Source organism: Canis lupus, chromosome 36 (assembly GCF_003254725.2).
Source record: "Canis lupus dingo isolate Sandy chromosome 36, ASM325472v2, whole genome shotgun sequence".
In the NCBI taxonomy this organism is placed as follows: domain Eukaryota; kingdom Metazoa; phylum Chordata; class Mammalia; order Carnivora; family Canidae; genus Canis; species Canis lupus.
The window spans coordinates 16,306,969-16,320,337 of NC_064278.1; the positions used below are offsets into that span (position 1 = coordinate 16,306,969).

The window sequence follows — 13,369 nt, forward strand, 5'->3', positions numbered from 1 at the left end:
ACTAAATTTGTGGAACCCTTGGTTAATATTACTTTTAAAAATTGTGGAATAAATAAAGCATATAGTAAATTAGTTTTAACCCTTAGAGAATCTGTGAGAATATAAATATAATTGAAAATTAAAACATTTGTTCTTAAAGACTTGTAATCAGCATATCTGAAATTATAGCCTCAGAAAAAATGTAATATTTATGAGATCATAGATATCAGGATCTATGTCAATGATGCCAATATTGCCAAAAATCTGAATTTTGTAAAAAAAGACCATGTAGAAAACCAGATCGTGTTAAAGTAAATGGTATAATTGAAATTTTACTTCTTTTTTGTTTTTCCCCCAAGTTAACATTAGATCTGTATTCAAAATATTTCCTGATGAAACAGACTGCTATATATTTTCCCTTGTTGAGGATCTAAATTATTAAGGAAATCCAAGAGATCTTGTATATCAGTCTAGATATTTAAAAAAATAAAAAAAATGGATGCCATTGATCCATTCATGAATCTTTGTCCCAATATAAGGTTCTCTTAATATTGATTTTATTTTATTTTAAATTTTTTTCTTTATTCATTATTCATTTTTATTTATTCATTATTTATTCACAGAGAGAGAGAGAGGGAGAGACACAGGCAGAGGGAGAAGCGGGCTCCATGCAGGGAGCCCGACGTGGGACTCGATCCTGGGTCTCCAGGACCAGGCCCTGGGCTGAAGGCGGTACTAAACCGCTGAGCCACCCGGGCTGCCCTTAATATTGATTTTAAAGAGTAAGGTGTAAGTAGGTGAAATTAGGGACAACTGGATTGAAATGGAATGATTCAAAATGATGTTGATCTAGAAAAGAAAGGATTATTTTTAAAGTATAACAGAAAACTGATCATATCTGACCTATATTTTAAAACTAATGATTAAAACATTTCCTTCTGGGATCCCTGGGTGGCGCAGCGGTTTGGCGCCTGCCTTTGGCCCGGGGCGCGATCCTGGAGACCCGGGATCGAATCCCACGTCGGGCTCCCGGTGCATGGAGCCTGCTTCTCCCTCTGCCTGTGTCTCTCCGCCTCTCTCTCTCTCTGTGTGACTATCATAAATAAGTAAAAATTAAAAAAAAAAAAAAAAAAAAAAAAAAAAAAAAAAAAAAAAAAAAAAAAAAAAATAACAAAACATTTCCTTCTAATCTCATTTTATGATTTTTTGAAATTATTCATAAGTTGAGTTTTAAAAAATTAAATCATTTTTATATGCAGCAAATTTTCTGATTTTTATTTTTTTATTTTTATTTAATTTTCTGATTTTTAGAACTTAGTGGCAATTTCCTTTATACCATAAATAATTAGACCACTTTGTAAATTAGGAATACTCCCTAGCACATTAAACTATCTTAAAATAGGGCACATCAATATTAATGAAACTACGTAATTTATAGACAACAAACATTTTCTAAACAACATTAATGGACTAATGATAGGACTTGTTTTTTACTTATAATAAGAATTAATTATGATAAGTGATAGATTTAAAAGTATCACTGTTTAGTGAGGATTTACTAGGATGTTGCATATTACCTGTTAAATGTGTTGTAACATTTTAAAATAATTCAAAGTGTACTTTGTGGCTTATTCTTAGCTTAAATGTCTCTTAAGTAGAATGTGACATATAGATGAGAAAACTTGCTCTGAAGACTCCTTCCTTCAGTTTAACAAAAGCCACCCATTTTACAGATGATTTAACTTTGATTAACCTACTCCATTGTAACAGATTATTCCGACAACGGGAATTTCATTCTTCGGTGTTATTTCTAGGTGCAGCTTAATTTACAGAACAGCTTTTCTTTCCATCTCACCAAAATACATCACAATTTTGATGTTAACTCAAAGTAAAAATTCACTGGTTCATTAAACCTAGTCTTAGCATTCATTGACAAGAGATTTGTCATTTTAAAAGTAACTGCTACTTTTATGCATTCTTTACTGCTCAGTTTATAACCTTGGATTCCCTGTCAGAGAAAGCATGGAGTTAACCACTTAGCATATTGCAATGAATATTCATCAATAAATTGATGTGACATGGCAGTCCCATTTTCAGTCTTCTTCCTCTGCTGCATTCTTTTCCTGTTTTAAATACATTATAGTTTATCATGTAATAAGGACTAGCATAGAAAATCTTCAGAATTATGATGTGTTTTTTTTTATCATGTCAATAGTCCTTTAGTACCCATCATATTAGTTTTTAAAAAGAGAAGTGTATTTTGTTCAGAGGAACATTCTCTAATCTGAGGAAGATTCTCTAATCTGATATGAGGAACAGTCTCTAATCTGAGGAACATTCTCTAATCAGAGGAACATTCTCCAATCTGATATTACCGATGGACATTTTTGTCAAATATCTGAGATATATACATAGATAATTGTTTAAGACCAACTTTATAATAACAATGTTTTGTACTTTTTAAGATTAGGTAATTTGATTTTTGTTCCTTGAAATTTTATTTAGCTTAATCTTTTGACCTGTCATAGTTTTTAAATCAGTTTTTTTATCCATCTAGAAAGAGAAGTATGTACATTAAAACAAAATACTGAAAACATGTATCTAAATAGTTGGTAACTCATTCAGCTGCAACTAAACTAATCTATATGGGCAAATAGGCATAGCAAATGCCATGTGAGAGGTAAGATCACTGTCTCTAACATACTTCATCTACATTTTAAATTTTAGAAGGAAAAGATGGTCTATAAACAAGATCTTTTCTGTTAAATATGTAGATTATGAGGTCACTTAGCACTAAAGTACTGACCATATGCATTATGACAGGAATTTGACACCTGTCATTGGAAATAGTACTTAGAAGCTGTATAATGCGACAAAGTTGAGGGAGGAAAATACAATGTGGATAGGAGGCTGTAATTTATAATTCACAGTGCTCAAGAATGACCTGTCCAGCGTGTCTCAGAATCCCTCTCCTGGATTTTAGGATTTGCTTACAGTGAACCCTGCTAGTAAACAAAGTTGATTAGGATAACTGATAGCAGAAAAATGAAAAAATATATCTATTCTCAGACTTAATTTTTAATTGAAGTAAATATATCATTATTCTAAAAGTCAACTCCCAAGTTAAATGTAATTAAACTATTTTATTACATTACACCTACAGGTGACTTTATGGTAGAATTTCATCATGTTTGAGCAATACAGTATAGAATTGTCACCAGTTATACTGTTTTCAGATTAATAATCTGTTGTATATGAGAATTCATCTAAAAAGGAGTTCTGTCTTTCTCTTTCTCTGTGTGATTATTTTGCCCAAAAAAAGCTTTCATTTTTTTTAAGTAGCAGAAAAGCTGTAATTGGCATGCTTTGTAAGGAAGTGTCAATGTGCAAGAGAGTGGCGATCACTAAGAATTCTTTTACGTGTTCTTTCCCCTTTGCACCACCGCCTCCTCAGCGGGGTCACTGAGATCACTAGCTTTTCTTGAAATGGCCATTTTCACTGGCAGGTGCATTATACCCTGTATTTTCAGATTGTTTTTCCATTCTGAATGTTTGGCAGGTTGATTGCTCTGGCTGCATTGACGGAGAAAGGGCTGACAAATGCGGTTGGGCTGGCTGAAAAGACAGTGATTACTGTTTTCCTTTGTGGCTGATTGAGGCCCTTGAAAGGAAAAATTTTAACCTTCACCATTTGGTTCAAAAGTATGAGCATATATTGAAATCATTCGTGCCATTTATCCTAGTTCTGTAAACTTGTCAGAACGTAAAAATCGCTCAATTTCAAGTAATGTAGGATTGGCATACGTCATTATCATTTTGATTAAGTTGGAGGTTGTATCATTGTGTGCATTATACAGTGTCATTTAAAGCTTTCTTTCCTACAGGTACAGTTATATTTTTATTGCTTATACTATAGATTTAGAAAGATTTTCATAGCTCTCCAAACCTAACACTATGTGTGTGGTTTGGCAGCTGGTGTGGCCTACAAGCTGCATTTTGTTTGCAGGGTAAAGGCTTATCTGTAGGCCTCCTGGAGTGTGGGTAATTGCACAGGCTCACCATTGGGGAGAGACAGGATTGGAAGCAGCCAAGCGGAAGAATGTTGTGCCATCCCTTTGCCACCTTGTAGCAGAAAGACACAATCCCAGCAGTGCCATCTGGTTGTTGCTATCTAGTCAGCTGGTCTGGCTGCTGGGACCATGACTTGGCAGCTGGTTCCCATCCTTGACCATTCTTTTGTGTACAGAGCATGTATGTGTGCTTTAGATAATTTTGAACATGGGTCGGGGAAATGACTATAAATAACAAGTCTCCTTATTGAATAGGCCCTCATTACTTAAGATGCACTCTGCTACAGACGCCTGCTGCCATTCCCTTATAGACAAATGACACATCTGTTTAGGCAATGAAAATAAGCATTTTCTACATAAAATCTGAGAAGGTATGCAGAGTTATATGTTCTATAACATTTTAAAGTAAGTCATTTTAAGTTAGTTCTTGATTTGGGGAGATTTTGTAATAAAGTCTTATAAACATTCTATGTTACCTCAATATATATTTTTGTTCAAGTTAAGAAAACATTATTTTAAGTGCTTATTGCCACATCATGCAATGGTAGATAATGAGACTTGCATTTAAAATGACAGAATAGAAAATGTGGTCTCATAGCTATTATCTTTAAAATCTGCCTCTCAAATAGCAACCTGAGAGTTAATGTAAGCCGTCTTTATGCCATACGAAGACCCATTAGACACTGATGGTTTCAGATCACAAGTAAGCAGCTAGCTCTGTAGGCTATTTTAGACATTTGATTTTCTTCGTTCTACAGCATTAATGTGTCAGCATGCTACATAAAACTATGCAGGAGTTGCATGTTGTTCTGTCTGGAATGATAAATGCTTGCAAGCTTTTAGAGATTTCCATGAAGAATTTATCCTAATTGCTAATATATCTTATTTCAGTTTATGTAGTTACAAAATTTGGAATGACTATTAGAGGTACCACATAGGTATCTATAAACCCCAAGAAGTTCCACTTTCTTTTAAAATTGCATTGATGAAATTCATACTATTTTTACTTGTTCTGTCTTACAGTGGTTTACTTCTGCATTTATGTAAAGTTAGTTGTGATACCTTCTGAACTGTTGCTCAAAAGTTCATTGGTTTCATAAAAATAATTTTTGTGTTATTCTGTTTTTTTCAGATGAAGAGGAAGAAGATGATGTAGTGACTCCTAAACCACCCATTGAACCTGAAGAAGAAAAAACTTTAAAGAAAGATGAAGAAAATGATAGTAAAGGTATCTGAAAGAATTTAACTTTAAAAAAAAATTTAAGGTTTATAAAAAAAAATTACTATTTTTGTGTTAAGGTAGAATAAAATACTCCAAACCAAAGAGGTGAATCTGATTGAAAAAAAATATGTGGCATTCATTGATCCAAACTGTGATAGTGAGTTGACATGATTTGATCGACATAAATTAGACTTCAGGAAAACATTTGTTTTCCAGCTCCCCCTCATGAACTGACTGAAGAAGAAAAGCAACAAATCTTACACTCGGAGGAATTTTTAAGTTTCTTTGACCATTCTACAAGAATTGTAGAAAGAGCACTTTCTGAACAGATTAACATCTTCTTTGACTACAGTGGAAGAGATTTGGAAGACAAAGAGGGGTAATGTTTAATTGCTAAAATTATGGCTTCAGCAATGTTACTTTAAAATTACTTAGATTACTTTCAGATCAAGAGAAGTTATAACATCATCTTTTTTTGGATTTGGTCTTATTCTATAGAGAGATTCAAGCAGGTGCTAAACTGTCACTAAATCGACAATTTTTTGATGAACGTTGGTCAAAGCATCGTGTTGTTAGTTGCTTGGATTGGTCATCTCAGGTAAGTTGTAACAAAATTGGTTATTCGCTTTTTAATTAAAATTATTTATAGGCACTTTGAATTATGGAAACCTTGTATATTAAATCAGTATATATCATTTAAAGTAATAATGGATGATGGTTCTAATGTTACTGTATTCATTTTATCTTGTATACTTTGGAAGAAAGGATTGGAAACATTATTTAATTTAAAATTCAAGATTGAATTTATGTCACAACCCAGGTTTACTAACGTCAGTTGTTCACCAAATCTTTTGGTTAAAATTGCAACGTGTTTTCATAAAATGTTTTAATATTAAAACATTTTAAATAATGATAGTTTTTATTTAGAGTTGTACTAACATTCCAGTAATTGCAACTCTCAATATACTTTTCCTGAGGAAATGTTAGGTATTTGTATTTTCAAAATAATTTTGATAAAAACAGTTGAGTAACTAAGAATATGAAATGGTTCATGCATAGCATTTTTTCCCCCACTTGATTCTTGTGAGCAGTATCCAGAGCTACTCGTAGCTTCCTATAATAACAATGAAGATGCTCCTCATGAGCCTGATGGTGTGGCCCTTGTATGGAATATGAAATACAAAAAAACTACCCCAGAATATGTGTTTCACTGCCAGGTAAGATGGTCTTTTAACAGTCTTCCCTAAGTTTAAGAAGTCATTAATGAATTTAGACAAGTGCCTTTTTTCTTTTCTTGTCAACATAATGATTTCATTGGATTGGCATTTACTAAACCACTTCATGTTTGCAAACAGATGTTAACAGAAAACTGAAGACTTCTCAGTTCAACATGATCTGCCTTTTTTAGCTTTTCTGACATCTCTTATGTTTAATCACACCTAAAGTCCTTTGCAGTTGTGATTTTCTGTTATTGTGATTGATTATATAAAAGGAATCTTTTATAAAATGCCTTTTCTACAGGGACTTTCTCATGAACTTATTTGCTGAATATACAATTAGACGGTTGGCCCACTGAATTACTTATACATGGCCTGAGGAGTTGGAACTAGATAGTTTTAAATAGAAACATATGTATGAAGTAGGAAACAGATGCTGATTTTTAAAGTGGGTTTAGTGTAAGGTTAAAATTTGCAAGCCTATTCTGGTTGCATAAGTTATAATCTTTTAATAATCATAATTCTGAAAAAATGCTTAACTGAATCAAAACTAGCTTATTCTCTGTTGTCAGATTACTGTTAGAGCCAGTTGTCTATTGATTTAATACTGTAATCAAATTGAAATAATTTTTGCTTTCTTTATAAATTGAATACATTTTACATAAACAATCACTACATTTGACTTTTAAGCCAAAACTATTCTAATGGTATATTTTTCTATTCTGAAATAAAATGAAATTTTTAAACAAAGTCATTTACTTCTTTTTATAACCTTTAAACTCTTACAATAAAAGGGGAAATGCTTGTATATAGATTTATTTTTATAACTTCTCGGGCTTCTTCCATTTGAACCTTAAGTATAAAAATCTTTATTTGCAGTCTGCTGTGATGTCTGCTACATTTGCAAAATTTCATCCAAATCTGGTTGTTGGTGGTACATATTCAGGCCAAATTGTGCTGTGGGATAACCGTAGCAATAAAAGAACTCCAGTGCAGAGAACTCCGCTGTCAGCTGCTGCACACACAGTAAGTAAAGAGGTTATTTCCATTAGACTTCTGCGCTGCTTCACCATTAAATACTTAGTAGTGTCCATCAGAGTAGTCTCAGAATGTGTTTCCTTTGATGTATGAATTCCTCATCAGCCTCTAAGAATGAAGGCCTTTTTTTTTTTTTTTTTTGTATTTTTGGAAATCTGTTTTATTTAAAACTCATCTATCTTCTGAGACAACCTTTTATTAATCAACAAAATAGCATCAAACTTCACATTAAAAATATCATCAAGATATGAAACTGTTTTAATGTGAAACAGAATACCTGTGATTATGGTGTACAAATGGTTCCATTTTTTGGTAAAATAACCCAAGAAAACTTCTTTTAACATCTCTTTCTTTAGCATCCTGTATATTGTGTAAATGTTGTTGGAACACAAAATGCTCACAATTTGATTAGCATATCTACTGATGGAAAAATTTGTTCATGGAGTCTGGACATGCTTTCCCATCCACAGGTAGGTTAAACTTGGAAAACTGAACTTTTAAATCAAGTGTTATTTTTAAAGTCTATGTAATTCCCAGCTTATATTTTTCATAAATGTTTTATAATCGTATTTTAATTAATAACAGTTTATAAGCCAAAACGTGTATTAGATATAGTTTATTGTGTATATACTTTATTTTCAAACCTGCTTCATTTAATGAAAGTAAATTTGTATAAGTATTATATAATAAAAGAATTGTTCATAAACCAATTAAAATTAGAAATGTTTCTTAGAAAATTAAAAGTTGCAAGCTTGTAAATAATTTCCTCAATTTTTTTCTACGTAGGATAGCATGGAATTGGTTCATAAACAGTCAAAGGCAGTAGCTGTGACATCTATGTCCTTCCCTGTTGGAGATGTCAACAACTTTGTTGTTGGGAGTGAGGAAGGTTCTGTGTACACAGCATGCCGCCATGGCAGGTAAATCTAAACTGGAATTTGCAATTATTTAAATTTCTCCTTTTAATAATCTCATTAAAACAAATGCCCCTTGTTTAAGTAGAAATTTGTCATAGAGCCACTCATTATTTTTGACAAATTGTATTTGAGTTCAGGTATATAAAATTAAAACTTAAATACTTTTTAAAGCAAAAGATTATTTGGGTCATGATATGTTCTGGATCTTAAGTGTGGTGTGTTGTGGTTTTGTGTGTGTGCATGTACACACAGAAGTTAGTGGTAGGAAGTAGCTTTCAGCAATTGCAGATACAATATGCACATGCCACATACTGACCCGTAAAGTTGTAAATAAGATTTTCAGCCTGATTTTCCATTTTGATTTATTTGAACCTTGAGCTTTAGTTCATCTTCCTGATAATTGTGTAGTAATGTCACGTACACATTTTAAATTGACTAGTATTTCTCCTGCTGTTCAGTCTGTTTTGAAATTGTCTAGCTGTACCTTACCAATTGTTTCCTTAAAAAAAAAACTGGAGGGTCCAGATTTCATCTCAAATACAAATCAGCTTCAAAGCTTTTTTTTTTTTTTTTAAGATTTTATTTATTTATTCATGAGAGACAGAGAGAGAGAGAGAGAGAGAGAGAGAGAGAGGCAGAGACACAGGCAGAGGGAGAAGCAGGCTCCATGCAGGGAGCCTGATGTGGGACTCGATCCTGGGACTCTAGGATCACGCCCTGGGCCAAAGGCAGATGCTCAACCGCTGAGCCATCCAGGGATCCCCAAAGCTTTTGATATAAAAGTAGTAGCCTGGATTTTCTCTCTTGCATATAGTCTCTCTTCGTCTCTGTTCCATCATCTCAGATAATTGGACTTGTGAGTTTTGTTGCCAACAGCATGTTTATGGTTCAAAATGTACTTAATGCTTTAGTAGTGTTACCAAGTCTGGATTGAGTAACACTCAACATAAGTTACTCTGAGGCAGCCTGGGTGGCTCAGCGGTTTAGTGCTACCTTTAGCCCAGGGTGTGATCCTGGAGACATGGGATCAAGTCCCACGTTGGGCTCCCTACATGGAGCCTGCTTCTCCCTCTGCCTGTGTCTCTGCCTCTCTCTCTCTCTCTCTCTCTCTCCCCCTGTATCTCTCATGAATAAATAAATAAACTCTTAAAAAAAAAACATAAGTTACTCTGATGTGTTCTAAGCAGAGTTAGGTTTGTTGAAATTCTGTCAAAATGTGATATATAATCCTTAATAAAATGTATTTGTAAGCAGTCCACTTCCAAGAGATTTCCCTAATATTTTCACTTTTATGAAATAGCAAAGCTGGAATCAGTGAGATGTTTGAGGGACATCAAGGACCAATCACTGGTATCCATTGTCATGCAGCTGTTGGAGCAGTGGACTTCTCACATCTTTTTGTCACTTCATCATTTGACTGGACAGTAAAACTTTGGACAACGAAGGTATCTAAAAACAGATGTTTGCTCATTTCCTTGGGTTTCTGACACAAGGTGGTGCTCTAATTCTGCATGGAAAAGATGAAAAGCTTTCTAATAGCTTAGAATGATTCACTGATAGATCAAACCTGATAAGAAGTTATGCTGAACATGAGTTAGCCACTGGGTTTTGTAGTTTTCATAAAAGTGTGCTGATAAATATGTTAACCCCACACAAAACCAAAGACCAGTCTTCTCACTTCAGGCTTTCCAAGCACAGAACTGTTTACTCTGAAATGAGTTGGGGAAAAAGCGCCTGAGTATTTCTCATATGTCTTACATAGTTGTGTATAGCCCAACACAAGGCCATACATTTGCTCTTGGAAGAGCTTTTAAAGGCTGCAGTGGCTTACAGAGCGACGGAAAATGAGAAAAGACAAAAAACTGATATACAATAAGGCTATACATAACAAACTTAAATCATTAAGGAAATATTGTGTAAAGGCATGGGTGAATATATATTTTTGTTTTCCACAATAAATAAATAGTTTTGCTTTTAATAACCTTCGGTTATTTGAAAAAGCCCCTATAATATAAAGTGCTTTGTGATCCTTTAGCAATTCCAGATAAATGTGACATTGTCCTGCTTCAGTGAAAGTCTCAAGGCAAATCCATGAAGGGAATGTTACTTCTTGTGATAGGCCTCATAGGTTCATTTGACCCCATATTAAATGTAAGAAGCCTTGACTTTGCTGTGTAGCCATTCTGCAGTATTGCATTGTAGTTGGCAAAGCTGCATAATCAGACTATCAGACTATTCTATTTAAATGAGGTTAAATTTTTAAGCTGTATTTTTTTCATGTTTCGATTTGCCTTATTCTAGATGTTGACATTTTGAATAGTTTATCATGAGACAGAGTTTAGAGACCTTCTCTGGTTCTTCAGTTTCTTTGAGGAGACCTAGTGGTCTTAAGAGATATTACATACAGTAAATTCATATATCAAATGCTAGCCTCAGAAATCTGGGATGGACTCGCTGTTCATTCTTGCTCTTTCATGATGTTTTCTTTCAGTGTAATATGAAATGAGTTAGAAAACTTTGCCTCTAAAAGCTTGGCTTTTAAATTCGAGCATTTTCATGTTTGGCATTAGTGAGCATAAAAATAGCAGTTAAGGCTAATGAAGGAAATACATAGAAAAGTGCTTAACACAGTGTCTAACATGTAATAGGCATTTAGCAATGTTCAGTTCCTATTTCATGGGGATGAGACAGAGCTCTGAATGTGTTTTATCTCTTGTCTGTTTTCTTTCTTGTATTGTTCTTGAATTTTTGTTTTTTTTTATGAGAGTTTTCAATGAAAAAAGGTAGAAGATTCTTACAACTACAAGCAAGGAACTGTATGACCTAGCTAGTAAAGCCAAAGCAAGATACAGAATAGGAAAAATGAAGCCAACTATTTCTGTGTAGTCTGCAGGCAGGCCTGTAAGTAAGTATGTTTTTTGGTGTGCTTTCACCTTAGTAGTCCTTTGTATAAACACAAGAGACATTTATTTATTAGGTTGTTGAACACCTTCCTTTCTAGTAATTGAAAAGAATCTTTTATGAATTTGTAGATTTATTTTAATATCTCAGGCCTTCAGTTGCTAGTCTTTTAGATTTAAATTTGAGGCTTCCATCCCTGCGCATATTACCAGCAAGACTGGAAAATGAGGAATTCCTCTTCATTGCCTAAGCAAGACAGAACTTCTGTCTGTGATAGCAGACTGATTGATGCTTGCTTTTGTGGTACTCACACAGCTGGTTGATTGGTGGTTGGTATTTTTTATTCTTGTATTTTGCTGTATTTCAACATAGAACTGCCTTCTGAATAAGAATGACAGGCAGGCATATCTCTTTCTTTGCTAATTGAGCTACGCATTGCGTTCCTCTGTGGGCTTCATTTATTCATTCAACTGTGATATGTCTACCTCCCCCCACATACATACACATGTACATATTTCTCCAGTGTTAGTGGCCAAAGGAAGAGCCAACATAGAACAGGGTGTTTTTATATATGTTTAAGGGCCCTCTAAAACTTTATCAGAAGAATTACTTTTTCTTCTAACTTTTCTGCACACAAATAATTCTCTATGAAGGCTAGAAGAGCAACAATATATTAATAAGTACATATTTTTTTATTTGCTTATATCATGGCTCCCAGCATCATTGTTTTGATCTTGGATTTATACTTCATGGTCACCTGTGTTGCTGGTATTTATTTCTACCCCGCCAAAAATTCAATAGAGCCTCTGTGCTCTCCAATACAAAGGTTATGAATAACAAGCAAGGTGATTTTTTTTTTTAAGGATTTATTTGGGGGGCAGGCGGTAGCAGAAAGAATCTCTAGCAGACTTCCTGCTGAGTGTGAAGCCCAACATGGGGCTCAAGCTCATGATCCCAAGATCACAACCTGAGCTAAAACCTAAGCTTAACCAACTGAGCCACCCAGGCGCACCCCAGTAGGCAAGACTTTTAAATAATCTCTTTAAAAACATTGTTCTAATTCCATAGTAAGCTTTCTAAACCAGTATTTTCACTTTCATGAATTTAACAGACTTCAGATGTTTCTCTTCTCTGCCTCTACTTTTTTTAAGGGTTTTCTGACTCTGGAAATGGAGCCCCCATAAGTTGGAAGGAACAAATTATTAAAAAATTGCTGTATCTTTTTGTCCTTTGAGATCTGGCTCTATCCTAAGAGCAAAACAAGATTCCTCTTTTTTTTTTCTCCCATTTTATAAGTCCTCCAAAAAATCCCAGAAACTTCAATTTGACACTGCCTCAAATTTAAAGTAATCTACTTCTGTAGTCAGCTTCTAATTTTTGCCTAGTCAGGAATTTATAATGCAGTGACAGAGTTCTGGATCATCAAATTGTTTTCATGATTTTTTTTAAACTCACTTATTTTTAGTAAAGAAGATAAACAGAGGTAGATGATTTTCCACATTTTGGTAAAGTTTATACCAACCAAGACATTGCTTCTAGTATACTTGGAAGACATTATTACCTTTTCAAAATGCCAGAGTTGAGTATTCACAACAGGAGTACTTTGGCAGCCATGAAAAAGGGTAGGAGGACTGTGTGAGGAGTGAAACTTCTGGATGGTAACCAGAGGATTCCGTAAGAGCTTGATTACGAGTAGACCTTGTAAATTAGCTTAATTTTTACCACATTTAACCATACCTGTTACAAATTACTTTTAAAATACAATAATTATTTATTTGGGGCCAAGATGTTTGCATGTATGCATAGTATATATATTGTAGTCTCAGAAAAAATACCTGTCAGAACTGTATTTACCATTAAGTGTCAAGATTAAAATCATTAGGGATGCCTGGGTGGCTCAGTGGTTGAGCACCTGCCTTCAGCTCAGGGCATGGTGATCCTGGGATCCCGGGATTGAATCCCACATCAGGCTCCCTGCAGGGAGCCTGGTTCTCCGTCTACCTCTCTGTGTCTCTGCCTCTCTTC

At 34.2% G+C, this 13,369-nt stretch overlaps 1 protein-coding gene across 15 annotated transcripts in view; it reads left to right on the forward strand.

The window, feature by feature from the left end:
* Positions 1-13,369, forward strand: part of DYNC1I2 (dynein cytoplasmic 1 intermediate chain 2) — a 59,761-nt gene that overhangs the window by 31,621 nt on the left and 14,771 nt on the right. For all 15 annotated transcript variants that reach the window (XM_035698000.2, XM_049106112.1, XM_025460176.3 and 12 more), the window contains 8 exons: positions 5,182-5,277; positions 5,488-5,650; positions 5,770-5,869; positions 6,363-6,488; positions 7,368-7,514; positions 7,883-7,996; positions 8,313-8,446; positions 9,744-9,888. In XM_035698000.2, the coding sequence (XP_035553893.1) occupies positions 5,182-5,277; positions 5,488-5,650; positions 5,770-5,869; positions 6,363-6,488; positions 7,368-7,514; positions 7,883-7,996; positions 8,313-8,446; positions 9,744-9,888 (1,025 nt within the window). The remainder of the gene's footprint in view (positions 1-5,181; positions 5,278-5,487; positions 5,651-5,769; positions 5,870-6,362; positions 6,489-7,367; positions 7,515-7,882; positions 7,997-8,312; positions 8,447-9,743; positions 9,889-13,369) is intronic.